This window comes from Cyphomyrmex costatus, unplaced genomic scaffold (genome assembly GCF_001594065.2).
Source record: "Cyphomyrmex costatus isolate MS0001 unplaced genomic scaffold, Ccosl1.0 scaffold24, whole genome shotgun sequence".
Taxonomy (NCBI): Eukaryota; Metazoa; Arthropoda; class Insecta; order Hymenoptera; family Formicidae; genus Cyphomyrmex; species Cyphomyrmex costatus.
The window spans coordinates 74899-94361 of NW_017276477.1; the positions used below are offsets into that span (position 1 = coordinate 74899).

Genomic DNA, 19463 nt, shown 5'->3' on the forward strand with positions numbered 1-19463 from the left:
TGGGCTGTAACCGATACTCGAAATGTCTTAATATGAATGCTCCGATCGGCGATCGACTCTACTATGTAGAGTAGTACAAATTGCCGCAAATGCATTCCGAATAATCGCGACGATTTCAATCGTTTTTTAAACCGCCGAAGTAATCGTTACTCAGCGTGACTTGCTTCGACCGATACGAGACGTAACAAACACAAACGAGGCAAAAACTGTGTTTTGGCAAGAGATGTTTAACTGCTGACGGCTAGAGAAGGTCTGCGATCGGAGCATGCACAGCTGATTTCGGCGAAATCTATTGATAGGCTTGACGACCACGGGGAAAAGGGAAAAACAGTCTATCGCAATCGCTAGACAGACGTTCGAAGAATTCGAGAACCTTATAAATATAATAACTCCAACGGGGAATCCTAAACAAAATGTTTTTAATGAAAAATTAAATATTACAAAAATCCTTTTACGTAGCACTTGGGGATCCCTATAGAGCATAATTATTCTTTATATCCCCCATTTGCTTGAATGGCTTCTATTCTCGGTCTAAAGCGTTCACACGCACGCTGTAATGTAGCGCTGTCCATGCCGACGAATGTTGCCTCAATAGTGGTCCTTAATGACATCACATTAGGATGCCGAGACTTGTTAGTGACCCTTTCAACTACGCTTCATAAGTAGTAATCCAAAGGATTTAAATTTGTTTTTCAAGAAATACAATAGCAAATTGCAGCAAGCAATTCGCCTTGTCCTGGCAGCCTCAGAGAGCATCTGTCGTATTTTTAATGTGTACGATTTGTATCGAAGGTCCTTCTCCGCAATTCGACGCATTGTTGGTTTGCTTACACCAACATATAAACGATTGATCTCAGGTATCCAAAAAATCAAATTATTTCCATTGAAATAAGGTGCTGAGCACCCAGCGCGAAAGCTCTTCGATTATACTCCGCACTTGGTTTCACGGCCATTTTGAGGACATGACTGTTCACTAGAAACATCAGGCTTTCTTGAAAAGCCAACAATATCCTTTGGCGGAGGCACAATATAGTGGAAAATTTAAATCGTAATTTGTCCGGATTTTGGTGACGCACCCTGTATTATTGTTACAAAAAATTTTGTTGAAAACTTTCTTCTATTTGAGTACACATCTTTTATTAATAAGCTTACATAAATTCTAATAGTACATGTATCATTTGCTGAGATACATTTAATAAATAGAGCTTGTTAAATCCCGTTCAGGGACTCATCAAAAGCATATAAATGTACATGTTTAAATTTCCTACTTTAGCAGAAAAATGTATTTCGCAGATCGCAAATTTAATATCTTTTTTGAATCAATGAATCGTATTCGTCAAAACTTAAAAGTTATGTTTCTGTTTAGTAATAAATATTACATTATATTTTTAGCGACAAAATTTCGTATCATGATTTGTATTGTTTATCAAATTATAAACGTATTTGTAAACATGCTACGAAATAGCCAACAAATTGATGCCACTTGTAAATTAACATTGGACATATCGAATTTTTAAATTTTATATAATTATTAAATGATCATTAATTAGAAAAATATTACATCACCCATTTAAGCGTTACTTCTTGCCGAGTTTTACATTCTTCCGAGGCGGTGCTCCCCATCTTAATGCGCTATTATCGACTGTAAGACGCGGCCTTTTATACTGACTGCTTTTTATGTGTTCTTCTACTAATTTGGGTGTGACACAAATAACATGCTGTCCTTTCCAATACTTAACCATGTTCATACTTTGTAATGTCGAGATAATATCAGTCTGTGAGATGCTGGTCATTTGACTGCAAATAAATTGGTATTTTTTATTTACTACTACCGAAACATTCTTTAGTATAATATGTATGATTGATATTTATATATCTCACCTAAGATCTTTAATACTAAGAGTCCCTCTAAAATCTCGAAGGATTTCCAACAGAATCCAACTCCAATAACTGCGATAAGATAACTTTCCTAAATCGCTTAAAGGTTTCTCTGGACTTCCAACTGTTTGTTCAATTCTACTTAATTCATAACTAAAAGCTATCAGTAGTTTACCATAGCCTTGTCTTTGGAAAGGTGGTAGAGTTAGGATACATGCAACATTATTACCGTCGGGTGATTCTTTCTCCTAAAAATAGAATCAAATTTGTTGAGAGAGAGAGAGAGAAAGAAAAATATTTATATAAAATTTTAAAAAACTCGAAAAATATAATTTCTAAATAAATTAAAATAGCACAAATAATTATATTTTTGATAAAAACATCAACTTATTAAATTAGACAAACTCATCACTGTTTGTTTTTTAAAATAAAATAATACAATAATTTTACTAAAGAGAGATTATTTTATTAAAATAGATACATAAGAATATTTTATTAAATTTGTACTGTACCTTTGAAAAATAGCCAACTAAATGTGCACCGTGCTTATCCACCTCGCATAAGATGTAAAAAAGAAATGGCTCTACATCGAAGTATAGAGTTTTGTGATCTAAAAACAATTTTGCTAACAAACACAGATTCTGACAATAAATTTTGTGCTCTCTGCCATCTACTTCCCAAATACTTAATGTTCCTTTTCGATAAATTTCCTTTCCAACTGGTTGTCTATGAGTACATTCACTCTGAAACAGACATATATCATAATTATGGTGCATGTTCTTAATAAAAGCTGAATAAATATACTTTTTTGTCTTTTATATATATATATATATATATATATACCATGTGATATCTATAAGTTTTCTCGAGTCGCATATATTTTAAACAATATTCACAAATCCAGAGTTTTGATTGTTTACCATATTCTTCTGGATATGGACTGAAATACCAAGTGTCAATTTCATATTTGCCTACAAACAAATTTTTAGAAATTATGAGATCCTTTTCTTCATTAATTGGATTACGTGTATGAATAATAATTACCAATCTGTATTCTATCTATGTACTTTACTTTTGTTATTGCTTCATGTTCTTTTTCCAATGCCGCTGTAGTAGGATCCATTTCTGCATAAGTCTAAAATAATAAAAATATACTAATATGTATTACATTCAGTAATAACATGTAAAACAAAGTTCTTGTGTATATTTTATGTTTGAAACAATATTTATTTTGTATAAATACTTAGAACGCATGTACAAAATGTATAAGAATTTTCTATTTTATCTTATAAGAACAATGGTAAATATCTATTTTAGGTGACACCTCATTGATTTCAATGTTCTTAAGATATATTATAGGGGAGAGTGTCCTGAGTGATTCCCCACAAGAATTAAGTGGGGGACGGCATTAGTTTAGAAGATATAGTAAATTAAACTTCTATAATAAATAACGTAGATATTTTTCATTAAAAAATTACTTTTTTTGTTTATAACATAAAAAAAAAGTTACAAATTTTATTTAAAGACAAAAAAAAATGCGCTATGAAATTTTCTACATGAATCAGTCGTTAAAATTGAAATTTGTCCAAAATTAGCCTTACGGACAATACTTATCTCATGTAATCCACGCGTATCCCTTTACAGAATCCAGCCCTTTAATTGAAAGATGAAAATCAACAGGTTACTTTACTTTGATGAGATACAATCAAAAGTTTAATACAAATGTAAAACAGCAATTAATAATAATAATCAGCAACATCGCTAACATCGCTCATATGATGAAGCTAGGAATGGTGCAACAAATAACTTCATTATTTGATAAGGTTCGCTAATTATCATTTGAATTTATACGTCTCAACATTAAGGATGACCCAAACGAGGTCCGTTTATCAAATGCCTCTTTTGTTTCTGTAGTAATTGTTTATGTCTTTTCAATGTATTTATTATATTCTTTAGTGTTTTGTTATTGATTTAAATATATATATTTTTGGCTCATAGCCTTTATATTATATGGGACTTCTATAATATGTAGAAAATAATACTGATGTAAGGAGTATAATACGAATAGTGAAGTTTGTATATACTGCATTGATCTCTTAAAGAATGTGAACAAAGTCAAAGTCACACAGTCACAAGTATTTTGTGAACAGTCAACGTACTTCTCGCAGTCTGTTAACAAGAGTTTCAATATGCGACTGTACAAATTTCTAAGTCTTATTGATGATAAGAATAAGTTATTATAACCCAACCCATTTGTTGGTGTGAGATAGCTTTCACTTTGCATTGAAATTTACATGCAACAGTTCACTTATGAAAGTTATCTTATCTCCTAAACTAATGCCATCCACTACTTAATTATCTTGCGGGGAATCACTCGGGACACTCTCCCATACAATATATCTAAAGGACATTGAAATTGGTTAAGTGAAACCTAAAATAAATATTTACTAAAACAATTAATCCATATATGTGTATATAAACAAGTATCGTTTCGTTGGCGTGTGTTTGAAAATTATATCTAATAAATATGACTAATAAATTTTTTATTTACGCAGCAATATGATTCTATTCAATAGATATATTTACCTTCTGTACATGGTTAATCTCATCATGACGTCTCTTCTGATTTCTAGTGATTTTACGATCAGAAGAATCTGCTAATAAATCAGTTCCAGAATTCCTATCATGCCGTTCCATTTCAGTCATATCAAATCTGCTACACATAATTCGATCACGAGGCACCCACTCGTCCAATCTTCTGTTATGTCCGTCATAGTGGACGTAATATTCAAAATGTCTTTCATTTTCATTATAACGTGTTTGGATAATTTCAGCAGGATCTATGTAACAATAAAATGATGAGTAATAAAATCAAACAAAAGTACAGAATTCTGCCTATTAACTTAAAGTTCAAGTACAATAAAATAATCATAATAAAAGTACAAAAAAGAGAATTCTTATTATGGTAAAATCTCATAATATAACAATATGAGGAACTAAAAACATGATGGAAAATCGGTAATAATTTAATTTTCAAGGTTAAGAAAAATTAAGATAAAAATTGTTACACACGCCAGGAGTCAGCTGATCGGCGAACGAGATAATGCTCGCCTATATCGAGCGGTGACTCTTCGAAGCTATCAGCATCATCGCTGGAGCCCTTCCCGCCATTCGTTAACGTACTGTCACGCTTCTCCTGTTTCACCATCGTCTCCTTTGACGACGCTGTATTACAACCATCTTTATTACTTCTCTGTTCGGATTCGGCCATTTTCTGTGATCGTAATTCACATATCACGCGAATCTCTCTAGTTAGTGCAAACTATCCCTAAAAAGCTGAACATTGCAGCCGCTGTTGCAACAACAAAACGATCTGGAACCTGGAATAAGCTCAGCGGAGCAGAGTTGCGGTTCGAAACTGTCAAAAACGCAGATATCTGTTAATAAAGGTGCCTTTTCATGCTGATGCTCGAGGGCGGGTTCACATCTTGGCCCGGATTTACAATAGAGTTCTATGCCTTAAGGTGCCTTTTCACGAGCTGCTGAAACAAAAAAGGTCACGTGATAAAAATTGACGAATAGCAAGCGTCATGTTCGTTTTTTGTCGCTGGAACGGGCAGTTTCAGCAGCTCGTGAAAAGGCACCTTAAACTCGGAACGCAGCCTGATTGTGGGATTCTGTACGCAGGCGCAGACGAGTGCGCCGCGGACGGACGGTCGCGAGGATCGCGACTCGCGAGTTGTCGGAAGAGTAGAGTCACAGTTCGTGTCGTGTTGTGGATTTGGGTGGTGGCAGTGTGTGTGTGTGCGTGTGAGAACGTTTCGTGTAACTAAACACGGACCGAGTTGTGTGCCTTGCGAGAATAGAGCGGACGGACACGTCTTGGTATTTGCGATGGACACCCGCTTGGCGATACCCATTGCACACGGCGACACGAACTGCTTTCCCTCATCCATTTATCAGCTTTCCTCCTAAGTGCTCCATCGACGTGAACGAGGATGCGCTGCGTGACTGTACTGTTGCCCGTTGTTGACGTTTCCCCGTAGATGCGCATGTGATGCGCCGTCGTTGACAGGGAGTGTGCGTGCGCGCGCGTGCATGTGCGCACATATATGTGTATCATCGCTGTACGTTTCTCGGGTGCGTCGTCGCGCTGCGTCGAGGAATCCAGGGTAACAGTAGTACAATAGTAATACAGTTGGAGCGAGTCTCTCCGAAGATTTCCGTCCGTAGTATCCGCCGGCGGGCGCCGCGAGGAAGTGCGAGCGCGCGCGCGAACGCTACGGCGGAAATATGGGTATCGTGCAGAGTCGCAGCGGGGAGAGCGATGGTGGTGGTGTACGTGAGGTTTTCGTCGGCAGCGTGAAGGCTGGCATGCCTCATCACGCGTGTCAATTGAACATGGGCATGGGCAGTCTGAGCGGACCTCACACGCGCAGCGGCAGTATGCGTAACGCGCCCAGACAACCGATGCCGGATGCCGTCGAGCTCGAGAGGCGCTTCACCAAAGTTCTGGTGAGTGCGACACCAGTTTTTCCTTCAGTCTCTATATTCATGCGCGGGGCAATCGTAGCAGACGATACTGGAGACTCGATTGTGTATTTATATGTAAATAACAAAATAAGAAAGAGATAAGGATTACTCATGTAAAAATAAAGAAAATGATGACAAGGGCGATATAAGAGTCAAAAAGAATTTTCGTTTAATAAAACGTATAATCAGTTAATATTTCCAATAAAATTAATTTAAACATTACTTAACATTTTTCACGTCGAGAGCCGAAACTTGTAACGTTTTTTATATTTATTAATACTTATTTTTATTGTAATTTTATTATCATAGTTAATTGTAGGCGATTTAGTGTTAAGTAATGTTTAAATTAATTTTATTGGAAATATTGACTGATTATATGTTTTATTGTTGAACGAAAATTCTTTTTGACTCTTATATCGTCCTTGTCATCATTTTTTTTATTTATACGTAAAGTAAGGAGCAAATTACAAAAGTGAGAAAATTCATTAGATACCTACTGACCAATTAAATTATTAATATTCTAGTGAATTTGCTCACTTTTGTACCCACCCAGCATCTGAAAAGAGATTAAAATAGATTGAAAATTTTTTATGTGTTTTAATTAATTTAATCATTCTTGGGACAACTGTCGTACAGTACAGATCATTTCTTAGTTTATATTGTTTCACTTGAAAGAAGAAAATTGCACATAGCATCTAATTGCCGTAACTTCAATATATATTTTCAGTTTTGATTTAAATTATTCAATTTATTTCTTAATAAGCATGTTTTATTTAGAATTACGATGCAGATAATTTTCTTGGTTTGGCTTGCGAAACAATTTTTATACTTTTTACTTCTGACTTGATGGACAATAATTTGACCGATTAATCATATTATTTCGTTTTAATGTTACAATTTATATTATTGTGTATATTATATCAATGAGATTAAAAAGGACTTATGTAAAAGTCGAAACGTTTCTCATTTGTAAATTTATGGAATAATTTGATAGATATTGACATCTTTTATTTTGTTGCTTATTTTTAATACCGTATTTTACTATCATCATTTGTTGTTTTTTTTAAATATGACAAGCGTTATCTTTGTATTTATAAGTTAATTAATTTGAATCAAAATTCTTGATTCATGCATATATGGATGGAAGGGAATTGAATGTAGTAAAATTGAATCACTTTCTATCCATGTAGATAGAAAATCTTTGTGCATTGTTGAAGTAAAAATGTATAATTTTGTATCTATGTCATAAATGAAAATAGATTCATGATCCGCGAAATTTTTTCTATTGAAAAGAATAAGATTACACCTGTTAAGGCCTTGTCACACAAAGACTTAAGGCAGTAAGACGTAAGCAGTAAGGAAATCAACGTTGTGGATTTGCTACTGCTTCTTAAGTTATGGCCTTACGGCCTCTACTGTGATTGGTCAATTCGCTTACTGCTAAGTCTTCCTGCCTTAAGTTTTTTGTGTGCCAGAAGCCCTTATAGGGCCATCCCTGAATTCGAGGTTTTTAAATCTGTTTTGGACTGAAATAATAGCAATTACGTCATTTTAATACAATATCAAGAATTAAAACGGATTACATGGTTTATCTTTTTAACGAAACTATTTTTCAACTGAAAAGAATAAGACTCACACTTTCTTCCAATCTTGTATTATGGACGAAAATGGATTTAAAGCTCTCAAACCTGCATTGGATTAAAAGAATAAGAATTACGTCATTTCAATCCTATGTCATGGATTAAAATGAATTGCATGGCTTATTTTTTTCGCAAAACTTTTTTTTTTATTAAAAGGAATACAAATTCTGTAGATTCAATCCCACATTATGGATTAAAATGGATTGAGTGTCATATCTTTTACGTAAAACTTTTTTTTGATTGAAAGAAATAGAAATCACATCTGTGAAGCTGGCCCCTCATTGTCAAAATTTTGAAAAAATAAGCAGAGTTCTGGTTGCCCCCCGAAGAGTTCTAGAGTTCTCTATCAAATTTAGGAAGAGTTCTATTGATTAAAGCAGCGAAAACACCATTTGAAATTACGGGGGGGGCCAACTTCACGATTCTGCAACTTTGAAGAGCTATAACTTCTAAACCGTTCATTTTAGCACGTTGGTCTATAGAGGACAATCGATAGAACTCTTTGGGGGGCTATCAGCTTCTCAAGAAAACACCGAATTTCCAAAATTTTTTTCAAAAAAATTTTTTCAGAAAAAAATTTTTTTTTTTAAAGAAATTCGGCAATCTGATACGAGTTCTAGTAGCCCCCCGAAGAGTTCTAACGATTAATCATCGATGCTTTTTTTCAAAAAAAATAAAATAAAATTTGTGCTGGCGGTGCTAACTTCACGCACATGCATCATATTATTGTTACATGCAATGACAGAGTTTTCAAGTAAAATCGACGTCGTTAAGGGGATCCTAAATACAGATAATCATATTGGAAATAGCACTTACACACAGACGATTACGTGTCATTGACACATCACTACATCAATACCTTAAAGCCACATATATACGTAGATTTTTGTATCGTAATTACGTTTTAATTAGACATCTAAATCTAATTTTAAGAACTCTACGTTGTTTCTTCATGTAAACTACATGCCTGTGGTGGACTACTATTTCTTAAGTACAGATTGCGCATCTTTTATGTAAAATAAATGTTATTACGACGTGCAACGACATGACAGCTCTGGAGCGCCATATTGGACTAAAAAATGGTAAAGGACTCAATTTCGAAATTTTTTTTATTGTTTTCGGCATAGATTCTACCTCACAGTCACGTATTAATGCGTATACTTTAATTCTGTAAAAGGATTTTCGAATCTGTGAATGACAAAAAAAGTATTTACGATACAAAAATTATACGATTTAGTCGGTAATACAGACTACTTTTTAGGATCCTGTTAATGTTGACCGGATAGAACTTCCTTTTCATGAAAGAGAACAAAGAAAAGTCACAGAAGAGCAAGTATACGCTTTGCGAAATGGCTCGTGGCCAAATGGTGTACACGTGCGAACAGAGTTATTCTTGGGCATTTAATAAAAAAGCCTACCAGTCAAGGGACATTGGTCGCTTCTAATCTATCGGTCGGTGCTTATTACTTGGCCGTGAAAATTACATTTTGCACAGTTCAGTTAATTTGGCACGTTTAATGTGTATATTTCAACTATTTATTCAATGAGAATTTAAATTTCGAATATATCTTGTTTATTTTTCTTTCTCTTTAGAAATTTAAATTAATGTGCACTATTTTTATATTTTTAATATTTTTAATTTTATATCTAACAATTGTTGAAGGTTACACATGATGTAACACTATTTCCATAATTATAATTACACTGAAAAAATTTTGATCCAATGAATGATTGTTAATCAATGACAAATACTTAGTATTCAACTGAATGAAGTTAATTTATTAATTCAATAACTGAATTCACACATTAATATAATTAAATATTTATTCTTGCAATGAATTCTAGTAATAGTTATATAATCTAAATTATTATGAAAACTTATTGGACCAATCATTAATTCAATGAATATTTTTTTATTGTATTTATGTACAGTTTTGGTTTAGTATATATTATAATAAAAATTGTTAATTGTTAAGGTAAAATTATTGTATAATTGTAATTATATATATATATTTATTTTATACCAGTGTTTAGCATTAATTTTGTTATTAAAATATTAATAAAATAACTTGCACATAAAGAATAATCTCTTTATTCTATAGTTCATTTTTGAAGTTGAAAATTATGAGTTTTTTTATATATAATAATAATAATAATTTAATTTATTTTAGATTATATCATACTGTATAAAAAATATATAAATATGTGAATTAAATACGAAATAAAATATAATAATTTTTAAATAACAAAAACTCCTAGTGCCCTTTTCTTTTCAAGTTTATACAAAATAAAGTCTAACTCTAAATTAGTTATTTCATTGATATGTTGACATAATTGTGTGATTTATATTATATTGCAATATAAATCATAGAATTATCTATTTAAATACATATTTCCAAGATCTAAGTCATCTCGAATTAATATATTTTTAATATATTAATATATAATAAACATAATTTATTTAGCAGAATGTAGGCCTAAGAATGAGAAAGCGCTAATTCTTTCTTTAATTATAATACTCGGTGTTCTTCGTTACGACTACTAATTGTGTAAGATGCATTATAATAACACGATATTGATTGTATTTCTAGACTTGATTAAATCGCAAGAGATGATTAATAATTCTCGATTATTGTATGTTAGGACAGATTGAAAAGAAAACAGCGATTATATTTTATTCGAACTGTATCGTACGATACGACGTAAGTCGACGGCGACGAGCGTTGCAATATTTTTCGTGCAAAAAAGAATTTAGGCATGGAATTGCGAGCATGTTCCGTCCGGTCAGCATATGTAGCTGCGTGCGTTACATACTGTCTCCATATTGGGGCGTTACAAGAAACCTAGTATAAATCGCAATGTGCATATCATAATCGAAGAAAGAGACAGTCGTTTTTTAAATGAACCATAATCGCGCGCTGTTTTGAGTTGCGACTATAAAGAACAATTGTTCTGAATTCGATGCATGGAAAAAGACGTAGAAACACATTCTTATTTTAAAACCGTTTTAAAGATTCTATAAAATAACAAATGTATTAGTCAGTTCAACAACCGATTAAGTTGGCGAAACTAGTCCAAAAGATTTTTTTAGCATAAGCACGCACTCTTAGCGTTTTTTACCTTTTTTAAAAAAGTAAGTTTATATACGATTGAAATGACTTGGTAAAAATAGTATTCTACTAAACAGCAAATGTGATTAATCAGTTCTACAGTCGATTAAATAATTGGCCTTGGTGAAACTGTACAAATAATACGTATTATTAGAAGTAAATAGTAAGGATGGTACCGCTTACATTTATTAAAAATAATACCAGTTGGTTTTACTTTTAAATTTGGTAAATATAGTTCCACTTGCATTTTTTAAAATATAATCATATACTTAAGATTTACTTTTTTAATTTAGTAAAAATAGTTATTTGTAACATAAATTATACATTTATAAAATTCATAAAATTTAATTTGCACATATATGTATATGCGCCGATAGATTAAAATAATAGATATAGTGTTTTTTTGTGCTGCAGGCCTCCATGGATCTACCACCGGATAAGGCGAAACTTTTGAAGCAGTATGACAACGAAAAGAAATGGGACATCATATGTGATCAAGTGAGTACATCAAAATATTGATGAATATACAAAAATTTATTTTTTTTTAAACTTGAGGTACGAGCTCTTTTTTTAAAAATTTATTTAAAAGTATTTAATAGCCGGTACTATTGTTATAATCGATCAGGAACTGTAATACTCTTCGAGTACTGTAAGATTCCGTCAAAAAAATTAAGTTTCTCGAATCTTGTGGTGCCACGCAAAGTTAGCACCGCATATTTTTATTTTTTAAAATTTTCGGTCTAAATCAACGGAACTATTCATGAAACCTATCAGGAACTGTACAACTATTGCGGGTGCAAACAGTACTGTTATTAAAATTTCTGATTTTTAAAGTTGAGGTGCTAACTTCACAGAGGCCGAGGTATGTTAAGTTAGCACCCCAACTATAGTACTCAGGAGTTCTGATTAGAGTTCCCCACTTCCCTTTGACGAGATGAAGAGTTCCCTATAGTTAATAACAAGAGTTCCGCTCAATAAACATTTTTTTTTAATGGGTGCTAACTTTTTATCGAATTTCGAGGTGGAATAGTTCTGAGCGGCTTAATAGCTTCAATTTGCGATTGCCTAGAGTTCCTGATATGTAAAAAAAATTTTCAAATATAAAAAAAAAAATTAGAAATTTTTGAAAAATTAATTTTTAGATACTATAGTTCTGATTATAATTTCTGCTTCTTTTTGATGATACGAAGAGTTCTCTATGATTTTTAATGACATATGCGCTTAATAATCATTTTTTAATAATTTTTTAAAAATGGGTTGCTAACTTTTTAACGAAATTCAAGGTCGCATAGTTCTAATCAGCTTAACAGAAGTATTTTGTGAATACCTAGAGTTCTTGATACATAAAAAACATTTTTGAAGAATAATAAAGTTTAAAAAAAATAGTAGAAATCTTTGAAAATTTTTTTGATAGTACAGAGTAGTTCTGAGTTGCGTTTCTTATAGTACTCGACGAGTTCTATCGAAAACTGTAAGGTGAAGAAGCGATTGGACCAACGGTTTGTAAGGTATACCGATATTTGTTACATTTGTAAGATCATACAATTTTTAAATAAGTATATCTCAGAAACCAAAAATTAGACCAAAAATTTTTTTTAAAGTCCCACGTTGGAAAATTTTTTGGGAGTACCGAGTAGTTCTGTTCGAAGTTCTCGGCGAGTTCTGTCGAAAAGTATCAAGGCTCAAAGTGATTGGACCAATGGTTTCCGAGATATACTCACTCTAAAAATTATTGATCTTCCGACAAATGTCGCTGTATCTTGCAAACCGTTGGTCTAATCGCTTTTTCATCTTATAATTTTCGATATAACACGTCGAGTACTATAAGAAACGCAACTCAGAACTACTCGGTACTCTCAAAAAAATTTTCAAAGATTTCTACTATTTTTTTTAAACTTGATTATATTTCAAAAATGTTTTTTATGTATCAAGAACTCTAGGTATTCACCAAATAGTTCTGTTAAGCTGATCAGTACTATGCGACCTTGAATTTCGTTAAAAAGTTAGCACCCCATTTTTAAAAAATGTAAAAAAAATGTTTATTGAGCGGAACTCTTGTTATTAACTATAGGGAACTCTTCGTCTCGTCAAAAGGAAGTGGGAACTTTAATCAGAACTCCTGAGTACTATAGTTGGGGTGCTAACTTAACATATCCGATATATGTAGGTAGTAACGATTATTATAACGTAAATGATACATCAGATGCAACGTCTTCTACATCAACAATATATAGATATTAATTACTAAAAATCTAGGTTTTTGTACTTGGGTTTTTGTAACCTGGATTTTTCTGTGCCAACCCCGAACTTAAACCGAAAAGACAATTTATTGTCTGATTATTCTAAAATTAATGCTTTAACAGAGGAAAGAGTTTATAAGTAAATATTAAATTACTTTATAAGAAAAATTGAGAATTTTATAATTGAATTATGTTCATGATAAGTTCATTATAATGAAACATTTACATTTGCAGGAAAGAGTACAAGCTAAAGATCCACCGTCCCATTACTTAGCGAAATTACGTACCTATCTGGATCCTACAGCATCAAGAAGTCATCGAGTATGTTTTTTAAATATATTTTTCACATATTTTTTCCCGGTAACACGTACCGTGTGCGTGCGTGTGTGCGCTTATTATTTTTTCTAACTAAAATCAATGTATTTTAAAGACATGTTCATTGCATATGCTTATTATAATTTGTCGCGTAGAAGTCACGTAGAAGTCGCGTAGAAGTCGAACTGATAGATGCATGAACAAACAAACCGTTTTTCCATTGCGTTTTCGTTTACCACACTAGCGCTCTAGTGTAAATTTTATTCAGTTTTGTTATTATTGTAATATTGCACATTAATTGATATTTACTTTATATAGCATTAACAAGAAAATATTTGTCCTTGTATATCCTGTAGGTTAAACAAAGACACCTACCGTATAGGTCGTGGATTAAGCGCACGGTGTAAATGTAGCCAATATCGAGACAACTACCAGATACATAAATGTCATTAAAATACAATGTGTACTAAAACCAAGTATTTGGAGTAATCTTGATTTTCTTGTTGCGTTTACTTTGTAAGTTGCTTTATCTGGTAGTTTATCTCAATGCTGTTTAGTAGAATACATTTGCTGTTATGTAAACTAGAACATTGTAAAAGATTTGACATCAATAGTCGGCGTCATGTTAAATTCTATTATACAATCGTATATAAACTTACCTTTTTAAAAAAAAAAAGAAAAAAGATATGCTAAGAGTGCGTGCTGCTGGTCAAAGAACCATTTGGGTCAGTTTCACCAACTCCAGTTACTTAATCGACTGTGGAACTGATTAATCACATTTGCTATTTAGTAGAATTTAAGACGGTTTTAAAATAAGAATGGACTATGAATACGAGGACAAGTCAATAAGTTTTGAGAAAAACATAGTAAAACACATTTTTTTTTATTGATTCATTTTTATTTCTCAACATACACATTTATATTATAAATACGAATTTATAGGCTCATTGCCCTGCCTCTCTATATTACTATTATTTAAATTTTACTAAAGTAAAACGTAAAACCTATGTGATACTATCTTTATCTTCATATACAATGAAACCTAAGTATATGTCTTTGTATTCTTATTGAAAAATCTTCCAATCTAAGTGGTTTAATTCGTCTTTAAAAAAAATTATATCACAATTAATTCAAACACAATTCATTCAATCATTTTTATTCCTCCAACTAAAGTGTTGTAGTAATTAGTTATTCAATGTTCCTTCAAAACATTACTATATATATACATCTAATTATATATATATATTATATATATATAGTATAATCTAAATTCTACTAAACAGCAAATGTGATTAGTCAGTTCTACAGCCGATTAAGTAATTGGAGTTGGTAAAACTGGCCAAATGGTTTTTTTTACCAGAAGCACGCACCTTTAGCACTTTTTTTTTACCTTTTTTTTTAAAAAGATAAGTTTATATACGATTGTTGAAATAACTTGAGAAAAATAGTATTCTACTGTAGAAAATAAGGATAATACCACGTAGATTTTTAAATATGGTATTCTACTAAACAACAAATGTGATTAATCAGTTCCCCCCACACAGCCAATTAAGTTATATCCAATGTCGTTATTCTTCACTATACTTGCTATTAATTAGACTAAATGTTTGTTTAAACGTATGCTAATTTTCTTGCTCATCGTAAATATAAAAATAATGTCAGAATTCCCTTCTCTTCTTCAGTAATACCCAATGGTTCCCAACTTTATTATTATGTCGCGCGACATAATAATTCGAATTAAAATTATATCACGACATAATAAAAATTCGGAATTTCTATTGTGCCTTGACATAATTTTAATTCATGGAAATATTATTATGTTACGACATAATTTTAATTCATTAAAAGTCGTAATTTTTTTAGACAATTATTTTTTAAGAATTTAACATTAGACTAAATTTCTTTTATGCTCCCTTAAAAAGTAAAACGACTTGCCATATTAATGGGACAACATGAACGTAGAAGTATAGAATTTTATCTTTAAAATGTTTTTTTATCGACCTCGATATGATCCTTTTTCGCTGAGTTAATTCCATTTAAGATACCGCTGTTATTAGCTCAAATTATGGTTGTAATTCTTCCCAGTACAAATTGCTCATGGAGTTTGACTGGTCGGAATTGCGGTTTGTGTGTGTATGGTTGCGTGAATGCGTTCTTGCCTGTATATTACTAGTGTGTTGACCTCCTCGTGCGCGTATTACCTCATTCGTACAATCTAGCATACTCATTATCAGTCTTTTAATTTCGTCTTGCAATTGTATTCCATTTATATCACGTCCACAGTGTTGATCCTGGATAACGCTAAGAGCATGATACACAAATACACATACACACACACCACGCGCGCGCGCGCAATGTGATTCCGATCAGTCAAACTCCATGCGCAATTTGTAGGGTGAAGAATTACAATCATAATTTGAGTGAATGACAGCGGTATCTTAAATCTGGAATAACTTAAAAATGGTCGTATCGATGTCGGTAAAAAACATTTTAAAGATAAAATTCCAAACTTCTACGTTCATGTTGTCCCATTAAGCAGCGACACTTGATTCACACCATACATACCATCACAAAATTTGACCTTTGATTATCAGTTTTACACATTATTGTCATCGACCATTTTGAAAATAATGGCTTAGTATAATTCTCATTCAAATAATCTTAAAGTGGACATCATTTCAAGCTTCATTTTGCTTTTTTAAACATATTTTTGTCTTCATTATTCACCAAGTTATGATTATTTGAAATTTGGTACATTTTTCCTAACTTTATATAATAGTATACCGCTTTTTTTTTTGGGATTGAGTGTATTTTGCCTTTATGAGATATACGGCAAAAGTGAAAGGATTAAAAAAATTTTGTTTAAATATGAAAAATAAATATTTCGGATTTTTAATAATTTTTTCATAATAGCAGATAGTACAAAGTTTTTACTGGTACAGTTTATTTACCTTAAACATAGTAATTAGTAATACTTAATAAATTAAGCTTTTGTATTAGATGCAACATAGACATCGGATTTATCCTACTATACAATGCGTGTATTGTGATTGTACAATGGTTGGGGAACCAGAATAAATCTCTCAAATTGGTCTGATCAACAGAGAGAGTTAGTTTTGAATATAATGTCCTTAATAGGATTGAACAACTGAATTCACGATATAAAAAAGGAATATTTCGCGCTATTTATTTATAGTAACTAATACAGAATTTGTTTGTCGTTTTTGTTAATTTACAATATCTTTTATGACAGCGTTTATAATTTGTAATTATGTAAAACTGAAGGTAATCATTAAAAGTCGAAAGTTTTATTTTATTACTTTTTTAGTATGTATTGTTGTTTTTATTATTTTTTATATGAATTATAGGATTATAAAGTTAACAAATAACACCTAGCATTATTCGATTAATTCTCTTGTTTAAAAGATATTGAATTTCTTTTCCTTTTTAAATTAACAATTGTATATCCATCTGCAAGAAATTCACTATCAAACAGATACTAATGATTACACAGTCGTATCGTTTCCTTATGTTCTTCCAGAAAAGAAAAATGGTCGGAGAATCTACATCAACTCAAGTATTACGTGACTTGGAAATATCCTTACGCACAAATCACATTGAGTAAGAACTGACTCTAATAATTATTTAACCATCATAATATTTTTAATATTTTTTAAATTATTTAACCATTCTCTAATAATTTTTTCAACTTGAATAATTTTACATTTTAATACATATTTTATTTCGAGTATCTCTCTCTCTCTTATGAAAAAATTTTATAACAATCATACTCTTAATAAACTATTTTTGATACTCTCTAAATTTCATGGAGTGAAATCTTACTTTAAAAGAGTTAAAATACTGTCACTATTGAAAAAAGAAATATTTGTATTCTTGAATAAGAGTAGCAAATTTTCACTTTTTTTTGGAGTAGTACATCATCCCTTTAAAATGAGATTCATATTATGAAAGGAGTAAGATTTTTTCTTTTGCATAAATATCACTTAAAAAAAAAGATTCAAAATTCAGCTACTCTTATTTAAGAGCGCAAATTTTTTACTCTCTTAATTGATAGTATTTTGATTCTTTTGAAGTAAGATTTCACTCTAAGAAATTTAGAGAATAATTTTGCGACTATACTCAGTGTAGTCGCAAAAAATTTTTATAAATCAAGAATGTAGGTTTGGTTGTGTCAGAGACACTTCTATTATTTCTTCAAGAAATTTGACGAAGTTAGATCTTATAAGAATATAGCATCGATTTAAAATTTGACAAGTGCAAGTAGCACGATTTCTAAGGTTGTGAGGCCAAATATGATTTCGCGCACACATACACATACACATACACCACATGTGCGCGCGTATACACCACGTAGATACGAACAACGTTTTCTGCGTTAAATTTTATATTGAAATTAAATAAATTACATTAATATTTTTTTTAATTTATGTGGCAGTTGAGTTAATAGAAATAAAAAATTATATTAATTATATAGAGATTTTTTTTACATAGAGGCATTGTATTTGTATATGATTTATTCATGAAGCTTTTCTCCTTTGTCTGATTATTCTGTGGTAAGCTGTTTTTCTTCTTTTTTTTTATTGGCTTCTGCCTCTACAATGTAAGATCTCGTCGTAGATTTCATTAAAAGGTGACATAGAGTATGCAAGGAAAAACCCCAAGAGTTTTAGCGCTGGATAGCGACATAAGTCAGCAGTCACCAGCTGACAGGAAGCCGACAGTGGCTCCGATATCTTGCGGTAGGGGAACAAGTAGCGTGATGTTCGTTGCTGGGATGGGTGAAAAGGTCAGGAGCCAGGAGCCGAAGAAACGCCCGCGCAACTGCGCAAGTACCGCGAGTGAGAGCCGCGCGAATATGAGTCATAGATTGCAGTTATAGACTTTACACCAAAGCTTACGAATAAGTGGCAAATTATAGTTGAAGGATTATGTAATGCATGGATAATGTAATCGAGAATATTTTCAGAATTAATAAGTTCTTACAAAGCGGAGCGTATATAAGCTGGATGTTGCGTGTGGTTCAGACGGAGGGCAGTTAAAGATAATATGTAGAAGGCCTCTTGGATATATAGGATGTCTGCATATAGCTGCAGGAAGGATTATTATCAATGATATTTAACAGGAGAAGTCTTAAGAAGTAGTTACTCTTAAGACAATTTAGCGTAATAATAAGAATGCATGTGAGTTGCATACGATAAAACCAAGGTTTCTTATTCTTGGAGCAGATATTCTTAAAATAAAATTCGCTTTTGATTAATGACAAGCATTTAATGTAATTAAAACTAGTTTTTAAATGAGATTTGGAGATAGAGTAAAGATCCGCATAAGGAACTTAAAATTAAGTTTGATATCTTTGCGTATATGGCACGTTTGGCTAATTTCATTGTCAAGAATGTCGTTGTAAAAGGAGATCCAAATAAAGTTCAACTTGATTTTACTTTGCTGTGGTTTATGGATGAGGGCTTTAATGCGAGGAATTCAATAATTATTAGTTTTGTTACAATGATTGCTAAGGGTGTCATCCAAAAAGCATTTCAGAACACGTGCGTGCGGGTATGCGAACGAACGTAAGTATGTGTATTTGTGATATTGTCATATTTGGCTTCAGAATCTTAAAAGTCTCGCTATTTGTATTATTCTTTCAAAGTTCACAACTTTAAATCGACTCTCCATTCTGATAAAATCTAATTTCGCTATGTTCCTTGGAAAAATAATAGAGAGCAATG

At 31.9% G+C, this 19463-nt stretch overlaps 2 protein-coding genes across 2 annotated transcripts in view; one reads left to right on the plus strand and one right to left on the minus strand.

Moving 5' to 3' along the window:
- Nucleotides 1–454: 454 nt before the first annotated feature.
- Nucleotides 455–5275, minus strand: mof (males absent on the first). The gene is made up of 8 exons (XM_018540258.1): nt 4951–5275; nt 4465–4718; nt 2923–3013; nt 2722–2849; nt 2391–2621; nt 1882–2126; nt 1567–1797; nt 455–1077 (listed from the first exon to the last, which is right to left on the minus strand). Exons 1-7 carry the CDS (start codon nt 5147–5149, stop codon nt 1578–1580), a joined length of 1368 nt encoding a protein of 455 aa, XP_018395760.1. The 5' UTR covers nt 5150–5275; the 3' UTR covers nt 455–1077; nt 1567–1577.
- Nucleotides 5276–6021: 746 nt separating this feature from the next.
- Nucleotides 6022–19463, plus strand: part of Frl (formin-like protein) — a 29767-nt gene continuing 16325 nt past the window's right edge. Inside the window, exons 1-4 of the mRNA XM_018540259.1 lie at nt 6022–6393; nt 11576–11659; nt 13636–13722; nt 17258–17337. Of these exons, the coding sequence (XP_018395761.1) occupies nt 6172–6393; nt 11576–11659; nt 13636–13722; nt 17258–17337 (473 nt within the window). The 5' untranslated portion in view covers nt 6022–6171. The remainder of the gene's footprint in view (nt 6394–11575; nt 11660–13635; nt 13723–17257; nt 17338–19463) is intronic.